Source organism: Plectropomus leopardus, chromosome 16, assembly GCF_026936395.1.
Source record: "Plectropomus leopardus strain MGB_pleo_1.0 chromosome 16, ASM2693639v1, whole genome shotgun sequence".
Classification (NCBI taxonomy): Eukaryota; Metazoa; Chordata; class Actinopteri; order Perciformes; family Serranidae; genus Plectropomus; species Plectropomus leopardus.
In genome coordinates, this window is record NC_142191.1 from 17,350,409 (window position 1) to 17,373,944 (window position 23,536).

Below are 23,536 nucleotides of genomic sequence, written 5' to 3' on the forward strand. Positions count from 1 at the left end.
TTATTGATGGTGGCTCAGATCAGAGTGGCACTGTGGGTCCAGGTCAGGCACAACCCGGGGGGGGGGTTGTGTCTATTTTGTGTGCCAGCTGGGCCTCCATTGTTGTTCCCCTCATTAGCACCAGTTAGAAGAAGCTGTTCTGCAGGACAGGAGGCGTCACTAGGCAGCTGCTTCCCGGCTCGTTCACAACCAAATACTAAAACTATTTCTCCTCTACTTGTAGACCAAACACCACCAACTCACAGTGCAGGACAGCAGGCGGTTGAGGTCTTACTAGGAGAATGGACGCTCCAGATAATGGAGTTACAGTGATGAGGAGAGGAAGCTATGATGATGCTGCAGCTTCGCTACGTCCTGTAAGTATTTGTCCGCCATCAAGAGTGAAATAAGATGAGTGCTGAGTGTAATTCAATGTGCGTTCCAGACTCATGAATTTGGACATTGTTGTTGTTACTCAGGTATTCTGTGTATAAGAGAGAGGCTATTGAAAGATGGGTGAGGAGAGTTCATTACTGGTTGAGGACAAGTATGAGAGAAAGGGAAGCAAGGCCTGGATCAGAGCAATCAGCAATGTGAAGGGAAGATAAAATTGAAAATGGTGTGGAGATGAAATAGCGAATGCCTTGAATAGAGGTCCTTGAAGTGTTGATGATGGCAGGAAAAGGGGGGGACTGTAGAGATTGCATCCAGATATTCATCTCAAGTAGGACATGCTTTCTTGCATTCAGCCTTTTCACAACAATCATAAAATGTTCAACGTTTGTTTTTTTGGACATTTTTCCCCATTCAAATGAATGGATGTTCAAACTTGACACAAATTCAACTTTTTTCAAGCATTTTCAACTCCTATTTCCTCATTCCTACATGCACCTAAACACCCCATCCCAACTTTAAAATATTCTACATTTTGTCGACATTCAGGCTTGCACAACTTTCAAATCCCATTTTGACTTTTTTGAAATACTTCAGCTTGTTTGGAGATTGGTGATAATGCTCATTTCGGGTTTTTACATTCAAGTCTATGGGACACAATGTTCAGAGCTAGAGTGGAGGACTCAACTGTCAGAGTGCAGACAGCTTCTTAAGCATTGTTGTTTAACTCACTGTCACGCCCATTTCTTTCCCTTGACAAACTTCATCTTTGGAGAAAATGGAGTAAAACTTGTGCTCTTTCAAACATTGTTGCTTTGGAATCAATCAGACTTTGACAATTGGCACAGTGAGCCTGAAATTGAAAGAAAATCCACCAACTGCCTCATATAGCTCAATGTAAACTGAGACCAGAAATGTCAGAACTGTCTTTAACCTGTGATCACACTCACATGTTAAAATTTCAGACACAAAGTGACCACAGAAATATTAATCAGGTCGTCCTCTCTCTCAGGTGTATGTTGAAGTGGTGTGGAGTTCTTGTTTTTGCCTGAGGGCCAGTTGTTTGAGAGCAGTGTTTCAACTCAAATCTCTTATATCAACTGGCAGACCCAAGAGTTTACCCGGCAGTGACCATTACCATGGCGACCTCTCAGTGCTGGACACACACACAGGATTTAGGACACATTACAAACCAAATCAGACCTGCTAGTATTTTTGAAACTACACCGACACATTTTAGACACTGTGTGTGCACTCCCAGACATCAGGAGGACTCTATTGTGAAGTATGCGGACGACACCACCATCACCGGCCTTATTACAAACAAAGACGAGATTTCATACCGGGAGGAAGTCCACAATCTTGCAGAGCGGTGCACAGAGAACAACCTACTGCTCAATGTCAGTAAAACCAAGGAGCTGACTGTTGATTTTAGGAAGACGGATGCAAAGAGACACACCCCTGTCCACAAGAGTGAAGCTGAGGTGGAGCAGGTGAACAGCTATAGGTTCCTTGGAATTACGATCACTGAGAACCTGTGTTGGTCATCACACATCACCACCCAGGTTAAAAAAGCACAGAAAAGGCGCACAAAACTAAATTACCTGTCTACAGAGCATCAGTTACCTGTCTGCACAGAGCACAAAGGACACTGAAGGACAGCAGCTACAGTCTGTTCACCCTGCTGCCATCTGGGAAAAGATACAGAAGTATCTGCTGCCGAACCACCAGACTACAGAGCAGCTTCTTTTCCCAGGCTGTGAGACTCCTCAACTCTGCCTTGGACGCCAAAAAGATGTAGCAGGATTTAGGGACAAATTTTAATTTCATTTTTTTCTTAAACTACGTTTAAAAAATGACAAATAAATCTACCTTGTACCTTATTATGTAAAAGCAAGATACGTTATGTTTTAAATGGAAAGCTTAAGCATTGGAGGTGAGCCTCAGCTCAGTGTCTATGAGGTTAATCTATATTTCATGGGTTTTAGTCATCATTTCACTGATAATCATGCTAATTAGACCCCTTTAAATTGATGAGAAATAAGTTGTATTATTACTGGATTAAAGTAATAAAAAAGGTCAGAAAAAAACTGGAAAGTTGTGTAACATTATAAAAAGCATGATGGTTAGAGGATGAATGGTTAGTGTATGAAACCTTTATGCTTGAGTTTGGGGTTCAAGTTCAGCCATGGTCTGCACATTTTCAAATATTTTTAGACTTTGTTGAATTATTATTTTAAGTATTTGGGATGTAAACAATTTGTGAATGGACCTCGTTGTTCAATGGTGGAAATTCGCAAGTTGAAATCGACAAGAAATAGACACAAACTATATTTGTAAATGCAAAGTTTGATGTTTTTAGATCACATCCACTCCTATGTGGAGTGTGTGTGTAATCAACTAAAACATCAAACTTTGCATAATCAGGTAATACAACTTTTTTTCTCTCATTAAGTCACCATTTTCTTATAAATTTAAGCTAATATTGCAGAGTAGTGTCCGCTTTGCAACAAGTGTTAACATATTCCACATCTTTTTTTTTGACATATTCCCACTTTTCCAGCTATTCCTCCTACTTCACCTTCTTCTTCCTCATTTCAGACAGCATTTCACTGTAGTTTCAGCTTTCGAACAAGCTTTAAAATATTTCACATCATTTATACATTTTTGGTTTCACTTAGCGTTTACAGCAAGTGTTGTTGTAGCTTTTCAACATCGAACATTCACATCTGCAATTTTTTCAGAAAGCGCATTCTCTGGTTGGAATCTGTTCTCATCAGAAAACAACACCAATAGTTGTTTTCTCAGACACCTACAATGGCTCACATGTGTTTTCCTGACAAGGAAACTCTTGTGGTTGCCATCTCTCAAAAACAAAAGTTTTGGAGCTTAAAGATGTTACATTGCAACAAGCACGTCACACCAGCCTTCTCAGATATGTATTGTTTCCCTATTGAAGTCCTCTTTTTTTCTTACAGCACCTCAGACACTTGGCTCAGAGACGACGCTCTGCTCCGTCATTGGTCTTTGGGAAGGCGTTGGGGATGCCATGGTCTCCTATCAGGTGTGTACATCAGTTTGAAATGTATTTCCATCTACTGAGCTCTTGCTGAGTATATATGCCTCTTATTAATACTGTACCAGCTGCATGTGCAATCACAGTCGTAACAAGTAGTGATGTCTAACTAGCACCCACCTCTGAACCTACAAACCATGGATACGTTACATTTGCACGTTAGTAGTGTATACATTGAAAAGTTGCATTTGAACGGGTGGTTAGGTTTAGGCTAAAAAAAACCATGGTTATTGTTTGGAAAAGATTATGCTTTGGTTTAAAACACCCCATCAGGGGGCACAATCCCAGCAGGAAAAGCACTGATGTCTCAGTGACAAACTACTGCTTTTTATGGCACTATCCTCACCAACACGTCACCCATGTTGAGAGTCTAAAAGGCCGATGGAAATACAGCAATGACTCGCCACACACAGTTTTATTGTTTTGTTGGTCTGCAGCTCGGAAGCTGTCTTGATATGAAATGTCATGAAATGTCACACCATCCACCATCCCATCCACCTACCCCTCCACCCCCGATGACAAAGTTAGCTCATATATTAATGGCACTTTAGAAATGTTAATATGACACCTGAAACGTGCAAATGTTACTTACATTGCAAACTTAAATGCTTGAGAACCATTGCTTTAGACTGTATTTAATGCTGATGAATTTAGTAATATTTTGTTTTAATTAGGGTGTCCACACACAAACCACTTAGATCATCCCAATAAAGACTAATTGCAAAAGGAAAGTTTTATCTGGCCATCCTGTTTATTGTTTTTTTCCTGCAGCCTCCGGCCTGTAGATGGCAGCACATTGGAGTACAAACTCACCTCTATTGTCGGCACAGACATACCATATAAAGAAACTTACTTTCCCCTCCACATCACGCTCTCACCACGTGTTGAACAGAAACACGGTCATGATGTCACCTTGATATTACCCTGCAGGCCAAACAGCCCACTCTGCTCTGGCCACAAACACAGATGTCCCTGAGGGGGATTTACAGAGTGGAGTTTGAAACAGCTACTTGCACAAATTCCTCAAACCTCACCAACTAAAAAAAAAATCTGTTATTCTCTGAGACAAAAGCAGTAAATATATGTGATTTTGTTACATTTTTTCGGGGTTTTTTTCAAATATGTATGATCTTTTAATCCAAGAGAATTCATGAGTTTTATCTCTATTAAAACCACTAAGGTTGTTTTCCCAAACAGTTAAATGCACCTAAATTCATACATATCCCACATATTTTAAAAGGCAGCGATCATGTGACCAATGCACTAACTGGGGTAAACATGGAAGCATTGCCATGCCGTCTTATAAGAAAATTTGGAAATCCTAGGATGTGGAAGGTATGACCCTCCCTACTCTCCCTATGATTGGCTAGTACTTGTTGCCTTTGTTGCCTTGTTGTTTTGTTAGGTTTGGGCAAGAGGAGTGAGGTTGGTTAGGGGTAGGACAAGAATGTTTGGATAAGCCAACCAGAGAAAGAGTAAAGGCCTTTGTAGACTGAGTCTTTTTTTTTTGTCCAAAATTCTTGTATGTCTAAATAAATCTGACCTCATGTTGTGTCAATCGTGTTTGCACACTGACTCCGCAACTTTAGTCCCTCATTAAAGTTTCACGAGCAGATTCAATTTTCTGTGTTTTTAACATCTATGAAAAAAGAAAAGCTTTTACAAAGTTGTTTGACCAAGAATCAGTGAAAGAAACACATTCTCATTCCAAAATCGCTGCATGGTGTCGCTCATACAGTGACCTTCCATGACAACCTATATCAGTGTGGTTCTCCTTGCCATGTCAAGCTATGACGTTGGGATTAAGCACTAAAGTCACAGATGATTTGGTTTAGGCAAAAGAGGCACATAGTAAAGTGTAGAAAACACACACACACACACACACACACACACACACACACACACACAGGACACAATCTCCAGATTCCTGTACAAAAGTCAGTTGTTTGTGTTTATCCATCCACCTCCCCAGCTGCCCACCCTATGAGTGCATTTGTACTTCTTATATTACATGATTACTTAACCCATTCTCACTCTGAACCCTGAATGTCATAGTTGACGTGGCAAAGATACCTAAAACGTCATAGGTTGCCGTGGAAGGTCACTGCCCAACCATCACCATGTGATGACTTAGGAGTAAGACTGGGTTGGAAGAAAATGTAGCAGCAAGTATATGTGTAAACTATAGAAGCCAAACAATAATGTCAAACTGAGTTCAGCTAAAAAATTAGGGTAATTCAACAGAGTTCTGAGGCAAAAACATATTAGAAATGAGACATAATGAGAGACCTGCTTCAAGGCTCCAGCAACAGCCAAGCTTTTATTATTTAACCTTTTGACTTTGTAATGTCAAAACACACCTACAGTCTGTTATGCGTCTAACCAAGTCAGATTCTTTGTGTAGGCTCCTCTTCATCACCTCCTCTTCTGTCTGACGTTAAACTATTTAACCTTTTAGATTTGCAGTAGCCACACGAAGACCACCAGAGCATTTTGTGGGTGGCTCCGTCAAAGCAAACAAGCGAAATGTCAGATGCATCCCACTCTTAACACTTCCTCATTCAGTGCTGAGACACACACACACACACACACACACACACACACACACACACACATACATTGCATTTCCTCGAGGTGGGGGACTTTGAGGGTGGTGGTTTCACTCTAGTAGGATGACCATTGACGTAGATAGTACCTCAACATTAAATATTTGATTTATGTTCTTCTATAATCTGAATATTATCTAAAGGTTGTCTAGTGTCTGAAGATGTACACTGTCTCACAGAAATACGAAACACATACAGCCTATTATATGTGACATCATGAATCACTGGATATAGTGCGATTAGTTTAATCACTTCCTTTTACATTCAATGCTTTGTCAACAAAGGATAACAAATCCTCTAATCCATACAAGCACATAGGTAATTTGTTCCTACTCTCTAATATGACCCACAGGAACGTTTCCTCTGGTGGCAGCTTAGGGGAATATCATGGTTCGGGTTAAAATCACAGACTGTATAAACTGGTTTGAATAAGTATGACTATATAGACTGGTTAAAATAAGTATGTTTGCTACATAGCTGATGTCACATATATATGTTATGAGACATCAGTACATATCAGTACTTCAGTTTCTGATGTCGCTTAAAATAACTCAGTGTTGACTTTTGTTTTTACATGGGACATGAACACCAAACTGATGTATTTATTTGACCCATCCATCCACACCAACTTCTTCCTTTGGCAGACTTTATCACTCATTCTACGCCATGTGACTTCCTCCTTTGCTCATGTCACAATTACTCTGGACACTAGAGGTTTCCACCTAAAAATAAATCTAAATATGGGTCAGAATTAGCTGCCTGTACAAACCAGGCCCTCAGAAACACCACTCAGCCTTGCTTCAAAATTTTCCCAACGACCACTCCCAAATCCCCTGCGGCCCAAAAAGCGCTTGTCCCAGAGGCTGCCTTTGTAAAAGACATGTCTGTAAATGTACTGAACTACAATGAGGTCAATTATGACTCTTTCAATTATTAATGTTTAATCCGTGAAGGTACACATCTGTAAAACTTTCTGACAGAGAGATCCAAGAAAAGCTATTTAAAAATCACAAAAAATTGTGTCATTATAATGAAAAGTCTATGAGCTGAGAATTCGAGGGCAGGGCGAGCAGGAGAAACACTTCTGTGCATTTTCAGGGTGCACAACACCAAACGTGAAGAAAAAAACATGACAGACTGTGACGAAATGTTTCTGTGGCTTGTCCTTGGACAATTGCACTGTTAGCGAGGCTGCCTCCTTATATTTCAATTATATATTAATATTTATTACTTATATTACAAATAAATACTAATAAATAGTGATATTATGATACTAAATACTAATATTTTGACATCATGCAGAGCAGGTTTTACTATATGGAAGTAGATGTATTATTTTAATTAAATACATGCAAATACACTTTTTGTAACCTTTTAGGTGATTTCTTGCCATTTACAATGTGCGCCTCATGCTGCCATTGTTGTGTGACGTCACGTTTATTCTATTCTGACTTTGAATGGAGCACAGCATAAACTAACAGTAACCATCTCCTGGCTGTAACTTCATATTCAACCAACAGATAATAGAGCGCTGTTGAAGAATATATTCTAAATTGCTGAAATATTACTTTAATTGGTAATGGCAGTTGAGTTAAGTAGTAGTGGTTGAAGTTATTAGATCTTTTATACATTGGAATAGCTACTTTAATTATATACGTTGGGTGTTTTCTGTTGTTTGTGTTTACATACAGTGATAACCACAAGGTCAAGTTTGTAGGCAAGTTTCTCACACTTTTATTTGCCAGTATTTTATGTGTCATCTTCAGTGGGCCAGGAGGGTAACAGGGAAAGTACCTCTGCTACAACAATTTGAATTTCTGCCCTGAACTCAGAGTCAGTGGGAGGAGTGATGAAACAACATTGGTTTCATAATCATTCAGGACAAACAACTCTTCCTTCTTGTGCACACCTTGACATGTGTGTTGATTTGATGCACATTCTCTAAATGTGCCTAAGTGGCATAACCAGATAGATTTTTCTTTTCAATTACATTATTTTATAATTATGAAATAATTCAGGCAGTGAACAGGTGTGAAATATCTTATTATGCGAGATGACAATAATAATTTCGTAACAAGTCACTGTGTGTTTTCTGAACCTTTTCTGCTGTCCCTTTAAGTTTGCCTGCATAAATATAAAATGAAAGCTTGGATCTGAGACGACTGAGTCTCATTTCAGAAAAACAAATGTCATTGAGATTATACTGGTGTGATCTTTTAAGATGTCTATAATAAAAGCATGTCAGGTTATTGACATGATATGGATTTGCTAGGGTGGGTGATGTCTTCACACACAAATGATTTTCTTCAAATTAAAACATGATCCTTTGATCTCTGTGGTATTTGGGGAAGGATCACAGAGTTGGAGGCTGTTAATTACAGCCAGTGGTATAGCCTATTTATTTTACAAACCAAATTATGTTCTCCCGGTGACTTTTCAGCCACCAAAGACCAACAGCAGTATCTTCTGCCTTTTGAGTTGCTGCTTAGTATATTTGTTTATTAAGATCCCCATTGGCTTCTGTTTTAATGTTTGCTAATGTTTGGTGGTTTCCTACCTTTAGGAGGATGAAACAAACAAGGTGATTTGTAGAGATGCAGATTTTAGGGATTTGTGCCGATTTGATCCAGTAACCTTTAAACTTGGAATAATAGACTTCTTGCACTTATAATGAAGTGCAGAGAGAGCACAATGCTTTGTTTTTAAAGGGCAAAATGGGCGTGAGACATAAATGTAGATTGCGCTGTCGTTTCTACAGTGAAAATTGGGCATTCATGATATTTTTGATTTGAATTTAAATGTGGTAATCTTCTTCCATCCTTTGTAACTTGAAAATTAAGAACAAATTGTCCAAAACGACCATTTTATGGAGCTACAGGGCATTTTCATGAATACCAATTCAGTTCTTAACCATCTGCTTTAATGAGGTTCTCAGACAAAATTTATGTAATGTGTTCCATATGTATTACACATTTAGAAGAAAATCTTGTGGTTAATATTCATATTTATGTGAAAAACAGCTGGTGGGGTTAACTGTTAGACTACAGACATCTCAGCTGTGAAATGCATAATTTTCAGCAATAAAATATAAATCATTTCTTTTTCTTGCCCAGAGTTAGTTGAGAGGATCACCACTCTCATGTCTGTGGGATGAATATTAGCTACACCCAAAAGAAATGTTAATTAAACTTAAAAGCAGCAATGCTTTGTCCAAAGGTTACAAAAATGTGTAAAAAGTATTTAACGCCTGTTGCTCAGTTAGCATAAGAAATGAAAGCAGAGGGAAACAGTTAGCAGTAGGCTGTCCAAAGATAACAAGAACCAATATATAAAAATGACAAGGATTTGGGTTACGGGTGTTCTGGCATGAAAACCGTGAACTACAACCCCAATTTCAAAAGAGTTGGGACGCTGTGTAAAATTAATACAGTCAGCATATAATTATTTGTAAACTCCTTTTGACTTATGTAATTTAATACAGTCCAAAAACAAGATATTCAGTGTTCAAACTGAAAAGGTTTATTGTTTTTGTGTAAACTGAACATGCTGCAAAACAAAGTTGGGACGGGGCCAAGATTACCACTGTGTTATAACACTTTCTCTTTTACCAACACTTAGTAAACATTTGGGAACTGAGGACACTAATGTTGAAGCTTTGAAACTTAAAAACATTTTTTTACATTCTGCTTGATCAACGACTAGCAGTTTTTCCCCAGGTCTCTTTTAGTTATTTATTTAGTTTTACTTCCCCGTTTTTTTGTTTGCTTGTTTGTTTTATTTTTTAATTTTTCAGGTCATTTTCCTTTTCTTTTTGCTGATTTCTTGCTGAGTTGTTTATTGCCTTTTTCCCATGCTTTTGAAAGAGATCAAGTCAATTTTCCCAGGTTTCAAAGGGTTAAACACCTTGTTTTTGTATTGCATTCAACTCAATACAGGTAAAAAAAATGATCTGGTTTTTATTCACCTTTCACAGAATCCCATCTTTTTTGGAAGTGGAATTGTATTAGCTTTTTTTTTTTAAATTAAAAACCATTTACTGTAACGCCATAATGACAATATTTTTTGAGTTATAACCCCCCCACAGTGTGAGGTTGGTGACAGTAAATATTAATCTAAATTGGCCTCTGACACAATTTTATGGCCTTAAGATACTGGTAAATGTTTAAAAAAACATGTAATTCAGAAACATAATTACCAAAATTAGACTGGTCTGGCTGTATGTTGTCCCTGTTATCCATTTTATGTCTTTTCTCTCAGGGAGGAGGCTTCCTGCTGGGTCTCTGTGGAGCAGAGTCCATTCGTCCTTGGCCTCACCAGTGAGAACGGAGAGCTGCTGCTGGACGAGTGTGTTCAGGTCACCGAGGGCTCCAAGACCAAGGAAAGACACCTATTCCTCTTCAGCGATGTCATTGTCTTTGCTAAACTCAAGTAAGAAGTGCAAAAATTAATAAATCCCCCATCAGATTTGTGAAGAAAATCAAATAAGTGTCAGTGGAACAAAAAAATTACCACTGGGGGACTACTGTACTCACTCAACAAACAACTGCAGGAAATACTGCTGATTTAAATAACTTGAAAAATGACACATATTTGTACAGTTGGAATGGGAGAGTGAAAGAGGAAGTAAAAACGAAACATATTTTGTTGGACTGTTAGGGAATCTCCCAGCACACCAAACTGTTTGTGTTTAGTCACTCTGGCTTTCTGCATATAGAAGAAGAAAGCATGGTGGTTCCCTGCTCTGAGGGGAGTCACATGAGGGGAAACTCAGAAAGCAATTTCAACACACCCTCAGCTAAAGTTGTGTTGCCTTTGAAGCAAACAAGAAAGTGGTACTCACTTTTAAATGGTAGTTTGGTAGTGTCAGAAGTGACAATATTTTAAATCCAAAATAGCAACACATATGTAGGACATTCTTGGTAATTATTATCAGTGATACAATAAACACATCTCTGTCCTTTTTTCCTTTGGACAAAAATGGCAAGTTTAACCCCACATATAAACTGAGGAACAAGCTTTAAATTGTCACTCAGTTAAGTTTAGATTAGAGATGTGTGTCAAAGCCGGTGGACATTTTATATCTCATTGAGTGGGAGGACAATCACACTCATCTGTGTACCACAACCTGCGTACTGTTCCAGTAGATATAAGCACAACTGGGACTATAGTACATACAGTAAACAGACTCTGGAGGCTTTTGAGTCTCTCTCTCTCTCTCTCTCTCTCTATATATATATATATACATGTATAACATTTGTTTTGATTTTGTCAGCTTGTTTAGGAGAAACATTCAAGTAGTAGGCTACTTTACTGCTTTTACACATTAAGTTCAGTTTACCAGTCATGGGGAGGATTTCAACTTTTGAAAACAGCCACATAACTTGATTATGTCATTTTCAAATTTTACTTAACCATAAGACTTTATTTATTAGGCTATATTTTGTCTTTGTCAGGCGAAAACCTTGTATCTCCACATTGCATTATCTTCATTTTCTCATATACTAATTCTGTTGGTCCCCTTCTATGACTGTCAGTGGGTTTTAACATTTCTCAAAAATGGTTGTGGCTAAACTTAACTAAACCTCCTATTGGATCCTTTTAAAAACACAGTTTTTTTTCTAATTCCTGAAAAATGGCAATTTTGAAAATAGGAAGTTTGCACCCGACAGCAACAATTTGATATTATACTGTTAGTAAGCAAATATAGCCTGATAGATTTGGCAAACAAGGCCAGGTCTGATTCAATAGAATATAACAAAGCTATGTATACTCAGCTGTGTGCTGTGTAATCAATGCTCTAGAACAGGGATACTCAACTTATGGCCCGAGGGCCAAATCTGGCCCCCGATAGGGTGCTGGGTGCTCCTGTCTTTTTGCAACAGTTGAGTATCACTGCTGTAAAAGGTGACTGTGTACATAAACAGTGCACGGTGGGTCAGTGGGTGCGTAAATTTCATATTTTCCCCAGGACCCCCCAGTGTTTCAATCTGTCCGTGTTCATTTCTTTCAGCCTTTCTATATTACTTTCTGGTCTGTTGCACATCACTTTTCCTTCTCTCTTTCTACAATATAACACCTCTTGAACCCCCAATGTCACGCCCTTTGTCTTCGTTCTTGCCTGACTTTTCTATTTTCTCCTCCAATCTATTGCGCTCAGGGATCTGGACAGCGTGTCTCTCCTGCAAACACGCAGAGGTCAGCGGGTCACAGGCAGATGCTTTAAACACCTGAAATGCAGTTGTAAGGATGTATACCTTGAAAGGAATGATTTTTCTCTGATCACTTAATAGTCACTTTTGTGGAAGCTGTTTTTGAACCAACAAAAGCTTTTCATTCCCACTCCACCGCCGTCTCTTTCAACACCCACCCTACAGGACACAAAGAGCGTGGTGTGAAGTTTATATGTAGCTTCACACCTATTCAACGCCTATTCTTAAAGCGATTTATTCAGAAATGTAAACTAGCTTTGAACTGTAAACCAAAAGCTTCACAACAGCAGTTTTTTGCCTCATTATCCTGACAATCAGTATTTGCATCAAAAACTGATGTCCCTCATCATGTTTGTGTGTACAGAAATCTATTTTCCCTTCAAATTACTGAGGCTGTACAGGTGATTTCTGTTCATAGTTTGAAGGTGCAACTTTCAAGCAAGCCCTTACATAATAAGTTACAGCCATTTATTTCTTTATTAATATGCAACAAATGGGGAGACATTTTGCTATGAAAATTGCTTTTTATCTCTGTTCCAAGAGTGAAATCACTGAGACAGAAATATGTGGAACCGAAACCTGCAATTCAATGCTGAAAAAAAATGTTGTGATAGCTATCATCTTTCTTCCCTGCTTCTGCTTGAACAGATCGACTGCTAGCTATCGTCTGAAGTACCGAGTAAGCCTCAAGGACATCTGGCTTTATGGTTTTGAAGATGAACCGGAGGACGAAGAAGGAATGATGGGGGATATTGACCTCAGAGTGGCCCTCATCTTAGCCTGGGATTTCTCTTTTTGTTTGGTGTGTTTTTGGTGAGCAGATGCAACACATCACACACAAACAACAACATATGTTCTTGTTATCTTTCTCCTGTGCTCTAATGCTGCACTTACAGGAGGATCACATCTCAAATTACCCCTGCTATATCCCTTACTCACCCTGTGTTACATTGATTTTTTGCTTGTTGTTTGCTGGCATGCCTTCAGTAAACATAGAACCTAAAACAAGAGACAAGTCTCGATGAACTGAAGTAAAAAGGGTTTGCATTAAACAAAAACAAAACTATATCAAAATGTTTGTTTGCAAGCCCTCACACAACTCCTGCAGTATAATCTAAATCTAATTTATCATTTAAGTAATTACCTTAAAAAGTGCTGAAAAAATTCTATTATTACTTTTTCTTTAGTATAATTTAGAATATAAAGTTATTGTTATTGAATAATATAGCTTTCTAGACATTTTTTCATTTTTTTGCTAATATTCTAATAATAGAATTCAGTCTTGACTTCGGGCACAAGATGCAAAAAGTCTTGTGAATAGAGATTATAATCTCCATATTTTATATTCAAAAGAGAGGATAAATAGGTAAGAATTTACAAAATAGCTTAGTAAACAAAAACATAACACTGACTGAGGCTGTGTGTGCATAAAGCATGCCAATTCAATTTTGTGTTTTAGACACAGTGGTGAATAAGAGATCTACAGTTTGAAATAAATCTCCGAGCTCCATGATAGACATGTGTATGAGACAAACCAAGCAAACAAACTCCACTGGAAGCCTCATTATACAGGCAGAGCAAGGGACCAAGTTTAAAAAATGAGAAAGTCTGCTTAGGGCAGTGGGTCCAAACAGCACAGGACTTTGACCCAGGAAACCTGTGTTTGTGTCCCATGTGAAACTAAAAGTCAGTGTTAAGTTACTTTGTGTCACGTCAGTCATTCATCATGTAGTTGTCAGTCATGTGAGTTAACTCACGCGACTAATGCAACTAGCAACAGTCCTTACCTAACCCTAACCAAATAGTTTTGTTGCCTAGACCTAGCTCAGGGGTAGGCAACCTGTGGCTCTAGAGCCACATGCGGCTCTTTAGCCCCTTTCCAGTGGCTCCTGTGTCTCTGACTAAAAATTTTATGGAAATGAATGGCGATTATTTTTTAAAGATTTTCCTTCAATTTTACAGTTGCAAAAATATGTAGCCTTTACACAGAATATGAAAATGTATTAGCATTTCATTAATGGCTCTGGAAATGGCTCTTTTGAGAGTAAAGGTTGCCGACCCCTGACCTAGCTGGTAACCTCTTCTGTGTCAAGATACAACACAACAGGCTGCACCACCTATGGCTTCTCATCTGAAAACCTGAGACGAAATCTCAAATAACAAACACAAACGGTGAGCACAGATAGTCGCGCAGTCTTTTAGTCTGTTCTTGTCATAGTGTGAAAAACTCACAATGAGCTTTCTACTTGTAGTCAGTTTTAATTCACTTAACAGTTTACGTGACTTTTGTTTTATTGTGACAAACCAAGACAAATTTCTTGTGTGGGAAAACCTAACATGATTTTGATCTGTGCACATTGGAATTACTTAGGTTGCTGACATTTCAAAAATCGCGCAAAAAAAATTTACATAATTGAAAATACCATAAACTCTCTCTCACAACTCAGATGTCTAAATATGAAGCTACAGCCAGCACAGGCTCTCTGTTTCTTATTTGTCTCTTTTGTCATCAGTTATTTGATAAATGAAATATGAGGCTGTTCACTGAATACTCACATTTGTAGTAAATGGTCAACTGATCTGTGGCCTGCATGAAAACAGGGAAGTAGCAGAGAGAAAGTCCTCACTGCGGCATCACAAGACAAGAGGTTGCAAAATAGGAAGTGCGGAGCTGGCCTATTAACTAATCTCCATGTGAGGGGATTAACATCAGATGACTTTTTAAGAAATATTGGCCTTTACAATAAAGGCAGAGTGCAGGAGAAACACTGTCTCATGCCTCTCTAAGGAATTTTACTATTTCTTTCGGTAAATGGCAAGTCATCTGTCTCATCAAAGGCACAAAATGGCACGCATAGTTGAGAAATGTGGCAGTCATTTTTGTTATTCACTCACTCCCACGTTTCTCGCAAAGTAATCAATGAAACAATAAAACATTTTTAGTTTCTCACTCACTTTGTATTTCAAGAAAGTGATGAATCCCCTGGTGGGATTTGTTTTGACTTGCTTAGTTTTCCTCGGGGATAATGAATCCCCAGAGAGGATTTGAGTTTGAAAACAAGACACTGTTTATTTTCTGAATATGATGGTTTATCTCTGATAATGATTCAGTGTGTGAAACTTTCCTTCTCACTCACATGAAGGTGAACACGGACGAGAAACCATGTGCTCACTTGTTGACATTTACTCAATAAGCAAACATGATCCTGCAAGCTGCCTGGCAGTAATGAGGCCACCGTGAATAACAAGTTATGATAAGGTGAAGTGCTTCAGGTGAGTGTGTGGGCACACGTATACGTTTCGTCGTCATGTTTCCACTTGTGGACGCCAAGCTGCAGCAGACCTGGTCTAGGAGGAAGTGGAAGGTGTCTGGTTGGGGGCCGCCGTGACGCTGCTTCCTGTTCCCATGACTGAGTGACACTTTCCATCAGAGTTGTTAAAAGAGACCGTGGGTGCGCACTTTGTCTCATTCCACCCACTGTATCTGCTGGCCTGTTTGGTTCTCTCTGTGGATTAGTAGCTCATACCATGCTGTTATTTTGCCCGCAGCTCGCCTGAGGTGAAAGAACGCTGGTTAGATACTCTACACAGGTAAGAAACAACATTATTCTCAGATTATTTTATCTGTATGTTATTAGAAAATATGCTTTCAGTTCTCGTAATTGCTAAAAGATGGATAGTAAAGTCATTTTGATCAATGTTGTCAACATAGTATTGCAGCAGATAGTAAACACGTACCAGTTCATTCAAACTGAATAATATGTTTATTTATACAGCACCTTTCAAAACAAAACATCACGGTCTTTAACAGTGAAAACAATAATTCATCAGAAAGATGCCCATGTCAGAAAAAAAGTATAAAATTGTATAATAAATACAATCGGTTAAGAAAAAGCCAAACAATAAGAATTTTAAAAAGAGTTTGGGCCAGTATCATTGAGTTTCAGATGAACTGAGAATTATTATGCTTTACCAGTGCCTCTTTTAGATAATGCAGTGTTGATTACAGCAAGATAAAATCTTTAAATAATGAAGAACAGTGTTTATTTTATAAAGAAGTATGTATATTTATGGTGAAGACTCTCGGTCATCCAGGTCATGGTCATTCTTTAAAACTCAAACAAGTCAAGTTGCCTACAATATAGCACTTAGAATTGCGTGTATTTATGCACTGTTGGGTTGATGCACAAAAATGTTACATAACAAACATATTCTGTGGCAATGTTTAATCTCAAATTATGAATGCTCAAGCAGACAGTGCAAAGAGTGAGTTCACAAATCGCTTTTTCTCGCCATAGAAACATTAAAGACGCAAAAGCGAGAGCGGGCTGTGCTTCATCCCCTCCAGACGTCCTCATGAAGGTTTTGAGTGGCAGTGTCACAGTAAGTCTCTCGCTGCCTGCTTGGCAAAGTCCAATAGAAACCAAAATATATTTTTAAAAAAGTGCTTCTACTAATTTATATTTCTCTCTCTGTCTCCCTGCCTCTTTTCCCCATAGACGAAAACTCTAACTGGAGGTGGCATGGAACAATTAATTGAGTTTCCACTTGAGGTAAGTGAAAAAACAACTTTGATGACTTCTTGAGATCAAAGATATTTGTGAAAGATACCTGCACCTTTGCACTAATGCTGAAACTATATTTGCTGGATGACTGTTACTTCTGAAATATACAGTAGCTGCAAAACATACAGTCTAAATAAAAGGATTTTATACTTCAATATGGTTAAAAAAGATATATCTGATTGTTTTTTTTGCTCTTGTCATATGATTATTTCCCTCTAACTCATTCACGTGTTAGCAGGCATGAATGGTGAGGGCGTATAATGCTGTGTGGTTGAAAAGACTCAACCCACTCTCCCTTCCGCCTTCTTGCATGTTCCTCTTGTGTGCTCGTCACCACATCATTTTTTTCTTTATTTTGTTGCCAGGGCGATACAAAGATCTCTGCTGTGTCAAAGCAGTTGAATAACCAGGAGGAAAAGCTGACGTCGCAGCCCATTGGTGAGTTTGAATGTGGCCGCTTTTGGTGGCTCATTAACTGTGTGGAGATGAAACCACAGAGACAGAAAGGGGAAATCTAACAACTGATAAGAGTGACACATTGGCACTCTAGCCTCAATTTTTGGCTATCTGGTTTTGCTGCAATGTTGCACTAATTTTAAATGGTTGTAAATGCAAGTTTTAGATGGAACACTTCAATTTGAAAATACAAAATGTTAAATACACTTTTCTGCTGTCATCAGACACCAAGTGGAACCTGGTGCGGAGGCTCCGAAAGGGCTCAAGTTTCATCAACAAAGCATGCCGATCAGAAACCGACACGAAGACTCAGCTGTTTGGACAGCCCCTCTGCAAAATATGCCCAGACAACTGCTCACTTCCCAAACCAGTCACAGTGAGTTGACTTTGTACCTCAAATGTCAGATCTCATCACTTCCTGTTGCCACTCAAGTTTCTATGAGGCTGAAGACAAAGAGCTAAAATTCTTATATCTATAACAGACTGACATTTATTCTTTTGTTCCTAAAATTATGCCAACATTTTGGGCACTTTTTTTTTTCAAGGAATCTAACTACAGAAAACAGAATATAGGACAACATGTGAAAAACAAACACTCAACTACTTACCTGACTTTTACCATTTCTTAGAGTTTGTTAATGAGGACAGGAAACCACATGATCTGCATGTTGATAGACTTCAGCTTAAAATGCACTAGCTCAAAAAGCTATTTCTTTTCTTTTTTTTTTCTAATTCACGGTATCCTCACCTTTCTTCTTTCTCGTCCCTTCATTCTCGTCCTCTCACAGGAGGTGCTGGTGTTGCTAAGGAAAAGAGGGCCGTCCACAGAGGGAGTGTTTCGGAAACCGTGCAACAAAAAGAATATGCGGGACATCAGGGAGCAACTCAACAGCGGCCTGGAGGTGGACCTAGAGGGTCAGCCGGTCGTTCTGCTCGTCGGGCTCCTCAAAGTATGTTCCCATGTTATATTTTACCACTTTAGTGTACACTATTGTTAATCTTACCTCTATTAGAGTCACTTACGCTACAGAACTTGCTACACCCTTGTAACGAATTACACTATTTCACCTGATGACTACATGACTAATACCACCACAACCACAACTACTACTGCAGCCACTGCTCCAACTACACTACCACTACTACCAGCACAGTGGTGGAGGCAGTACTCAGATGTGTTACTAGAGAAAAACCACAGAGTAGAAATACTCTGATACAAGTCCTGAATTCAAAACAAGTAAAGTACAGAAGTATTAGCATCAAAATATGCTTAAAGTACCAACAGAAATTTACTGACTGTATATTATAGGTATCACGTTAATGTTGCAGCAGGTAAAAGTGGGGTTACATTTATTGACTTTATATACCTGGTGGAATGTAATTAAGAACATTTACTCAAGTACTTGAGAACAATTGAGGTATCTATACTTTACTCAAATATTTTAAGATGAACAAAGATTAAGTATTATTTATCTTATGCTACTTTACACTTCCACTACGCTACATTTCAGGGGGAAATATTGTCATTTTCACTGCCCTACAATTAGTGGATTGCTTAGTTGCTTCACAAATTAAGGTTTTGGCACAAAAAACTTAAAAATGTACCGCTAACTAAAACTGTAAAATAATGTGCTCTAAAAGTACAAGATTTGCCCTTGAAATGTAGAGTAATAGATGTATAAAGTTGCACAAATAGGAAATACTCAAGTAACTTAAAATTGTACTTAAGTACAGCACTTACTCTCACCATTGTACCACTGCCACCACCACTACTAACACTACTAACAGTGGTTTTATAATAGTTAGTCTCCTACACACAAAATGTATTTAAGTCAGCATCTACAATGTTTTTCTCACCCATTCCCAATCAAAAAGATAGTGATTGGTTTAGTTTGAATGTCACGCCGGATTATTTCTATTTATAAACCCTGTGTCTCATCATCGTCTGTGTCTTGTCTGCTGCAGAGTTTTCTGAAGGAACTTCCTGGCAGCCTGCTGGTGTCTGAACTTTATAACAACTGGATGACGGCTCTGGACAATGAAGACGCCCAGCAGAGGGCCCTGGAAGTCAGAAAGTAAGTAATCAATACCTGCTAATGAGTCTAGACATTTCACATTTCCCTGTAGCTCTGACCCTCAGGGTGTATTTTATAGATGACATTTATGTGTGAGAGGAAATCTGTTTGTGTCAAAAATAAACACATGGGTGTTTTGAGCGGAGTTTTGCTGAACATTCCCGATGTCCTCCATCCGTAGGCCACTTCTCCTTTTCAGTCTGTCTTCAGTTTAAAAGGAGGAAGAAACTTTAAACAAAAAAAAGAGCGCCAAGCTAATGTCTTCTTCCTGTTCTCTCTCTTTTTTCTTCCTTCCCTCTTTTGCTCCCCGCTGACAGGGTGTCAGACGACCTCCCAGGGCCCAATAAGCTCCTCCTGCAGCACCTACTCTGCGTCCTCCATCACATCCTTGAGAGTGCTGATACAAACATGATGGACGCCTACAACCTGGCAGTGTGCATCGCCCCCACGCTGCTGCAGCTGGACGACACCCCGCTGGAACAGCAGCAGGAAAAGACGAAGAAGGTAGAGAGATGTGTTATGAGTATACGTTCTCACTTTTGGTGCTTTGAAGCTTTGTGGTTTCTCAGTGCAGAAAACCTCAAAAGGTTTCACAAGTGAGATTAGACTTGCACAGGCTCCTGTTAGTTATTTAGTTAAGTAATAATAAGAAAACACTATCTTAGACAGAGGGAAGTACTGCGGCGTCTGGACTGTCTCTGTTTTGAACGGCAGCTTTGATTTATGAATTCTTTATCGAATTTTCGGTTGTTCATTTTACTTTTATTGCTTTGTTGCAGGTCACAGAGCTAACTCAGTTCCTGATCGAGCATTGTGAAATACTTGGAGAAAATATTCCAAATCTGTTGGACACTGATGCAGGTACATTCACCCTCACTCCACTCAGTCACTCCAATCTGTGTTACTTTCTCCCTTTAGGGACTGTACACAAATTATTTGTCTGGGCTGACACTTATATCTAACCTAACAAACAAACAAACAAACAAACAAACAACAACAAAAAATTAGACCAGGATTTCTCCCTCATTAATTTATGATTTGGGCACTCCCCTTGACTGTTGCAACACCCTCCTCTCTAACTCCTCAACTCAGCTGACTTCAGTCTCAATATATGTGGAAAACATTTTTACATGCCAAAATAATGAAAAACATTACAAATGGTGCATTCTGTTGTGCTTCACCCATCAGTAGCAACAGATTGGCTTGTGTTGAACATGCATTATACTACAGGTTTAACTCCTTATGATGTATTTGACTTGACTGTAGTTCTGTTAAAGAGAAGCGAAGTCTGGTGAAAAAATGGTGCACTCTTTTAGAGACAAAGTTCAATCTGTGTTTCTCAAAGCTTAGATATTGCTCCTGCTAACAACTAGAAAATAAAACCCTTGAACAGCGACATGATTGTTCCACTGTCTAATTCATGACACGCACAAATGGCATATTTCTGACTTAAATATTCAACCTTTATTCAAGGTACATCCTGCAGGAAATAGATTAAATAAAATATGAATTTGGGGCATAGGACAATTAACCCTTCCTTGCTCTATCAAAAATATCAGACTGCCACTTTTTCAGCAAATAAATAAATACATAATCCTTCTCATTTTCTGACCACACCTTCCCCCAATAATGTTTGTACAGTCCCTTATCAAGTTATGTTAAATTGTTGTTTGTGTAAATTGAGTAACTGACAACTTGTAAAATTCAGAGACCCTAACCATGTCCCCCTTTCCAACCCTGCAGACTCTCTGTCCTCTCAGCATCATGACTCTGCGTACGACAGCACCGACCCAGATGGAGATGCAGAGACAGGAGAGAGCACCAGCTTCACACATGGAGAGACGGGCTCGTCTTCCTCTCTCAGTCCCAGCTTTGCAGCCTCCTCTTGGCCAGCTGATGGCATGTTCAACACAAAGCCACCATTCAACCGCCGCTGCTCTGAGCCCATCATCCTCCTCTCACCTGATCTTGAGAGCGTGTGCAGCCACTCCAGAAGCCACGACGACTGCTCGGTGGAGAGGAGGGACTTTGAGGAGCAGCCTCTGAAAAAGCAGATCTCAGATGACTCTTTCTTGTGCAAAGGACGAGATGGAGCGATGCCATTGTTGTCTTTTCCAAAACTGAGCAGCAGCTCCAACATGGATCCACTGCCTTACATGTCAGCTAACTGCTCATGCTCCTCCCTGGAGAGCGCTGCCTCTAATCAGTCAGAGGGCTCTGTGTTTACCAGCTCCCCTGTGGGGTCGCCAGCCTGCTCCAGGAGAGCAAACACCACCATTCAGCCTTCGATTGCTGCAAAGGCGCAGCAGGACGTTGCAAAACAGATTACAGAGGAGAAAAGGCGCTCACAGTCCATGAGAGTTGCCAGTAAAGTCCTAATGAGGACCAGAAGCTTAGGGGCCTTCAGCAGGAGCAGCATGAAGAAAGACTCTCAGAAGGAAAACGCCTTCTCCTGTGAAACTCTCCAGGAGGACTCTCAGAGTGAAGCAGATCCACCAGCTGAGCTCCTGCACAAACCGCGCCCTCTTTCGGCCATCGAAGTGTTCAAGCAGGTGGACAGCAAGATGCCCTGCAAGCCTCCTTCATACGAGCAGGCGGTTCAGAGCGCAGGCCTTCCTCCACAGTATGGATCGATGACTGTACATGACGTCATCAAGCTGGAGAGAAGGTCCCGTCCAGCCTCTGTAAACTATGAATTCCCCTCTACATGTTCTGTCAATCAGTACACAGACTGTTTTTCTCAAGGGGCCAATGTTGTTGAGCAGCGGCTGCCTTTCCGCCAGAGAGCCATGTCGGAGTCTGTGTCTGCGGGTCATCATGAGGTTGTGTCACGGAGATGTAGCCAGCCCATGTTTGAGGAATTTTCTTACGCCAAGGAATCTTATGTTTGACTCTTGAACTGTTTCAAATCGGATTTTAGATATACACACCTTTATCTGAGCTAAATATCAGTGGGCAAAGTGGAAGAGCCAGTTTTCAAATAGCTAGTTAGCAACACAGCAAGCTTCTTTTGTTCTTTCATTCAGAGACATTCATGGTTGTGATGAGGGGAGACTTTTAGAGAAGTTTATATGGCTTTATATGGCATTTTCTTTTGACAGCAGGAGTGTTTTGTTACATAATAGCAGCCACTTCCTCCCGAACTCCTTCCCTTTTCGCTGCTCTTTGGTTGGTTAGACAGGGAAACTGTGTTTTTGGCACTCGGCCCACTAAGCAGCTCTGTCTTAGCAAGATGCTTGTATGTCCATGAAGTCCAATCTATTCATTTTTCACTGTTTCACTTTGTATGAATGTCAGCTATGTGCGGCCTCTACGGCTGCACGTTCTCAGTAGTACTATTTAGAGTACAACATTAAAAGATATGTAGTTATTATGATAGATATCTATCACGATGAAGCTATAAAAACACAATGCACTGTGGATAAAATATGCTATGAGTTTGGATTTTCTGTGTTTTGTTTGTTTTGTTTTGTTGAGATATGTACAGTATAGCAAGTTGAGCACATTTTTTTCTTCTGCTTTTTGTAAATTCTCTTCACCTTGCATGGTCTCTTTCTTCCACTACATTCAAGCACTTTTCTGATGATAGACTATGCTTTGTTACATTTGGATGCTTAAATGTAAATAAGATTGTATAAATATAGATGGGTAATCTTTGTTAAGTTGTCTTCCAGAGTCATGTAATTGAATGGTTTTAAGTAAATGGAAGGAAAACAACACAATTAAAGAAAATAACAAAGTTTTTAGGTCTTCTTTCTTTTTGATCACTTTTTTATTTGTATAGCAGTAGGGGAAGCCCCATTGCAGTCATACAAGGGAACGATTATATGGCATATTAACATGTGTTTTGGGTGATCACATCATAAGCGGACAGTGCTTAATTAAAAATGTAAACAACCACGAAGACACATGATCAAGTTGGTTTTAGTGACACTCAAACCAACTTACTGAGGTAATCTGGGACCCATTTGACCTCATGAATTTTGATAGTGTAATGGCTAATGTCTTCTAATCCTGAAATTGGCTGAATAAATTTGTATCAAGAACTAACTTTTTCAAAAATATAAACAACAAAAAAACAGTGGAAGTTCTCTGAGGCCCCTTTTACTCCTTAAAGGGGCAAAATGGTTAAGTCCACTCCTGCATTTGGATTCGTCTCTAAACACAGCTATAACCG

General features: G+C 39.3%; 1 protein-coding gene across 1 annotated transcript; it reads left to right on the forward strand.

The window, feature by feature from the left end:
- The first annotated feature begins 207 nt into the window (after positions 1-207).
- On the forward strand, positions 208-23,101 carry tagapb (T cell activation RhoGTPase activating protein b). The gene is made up of 14 exons (XM_042503613.2): positions 208-356; positions 3,351-3,436; positions 10,312-10,482; positions 12,912-13,076; positions 15,813-15,854; positions 16,562-16,646; positions 16,763-16,816; positions 17,194-17,266; positions 17,509-17,660; positions 18,073-18,234; positions 19,250-19,359; positions 19,677-19,863; positions 20,139-20,220; positions 21,103-23,101. Exons 1-14 carry the CDS (start codon positions 282-284, stop codon positions 22,248-22,250), a joined length of 2,592 nt encoding a protein of 863 aa, XP_042359547.2. The 5' UTR covers positions 208-281; the 3' UTR covers positions 22,251-23,101.
- Positions 23,102-23,536: the final 435 nt, after the last annotated feature.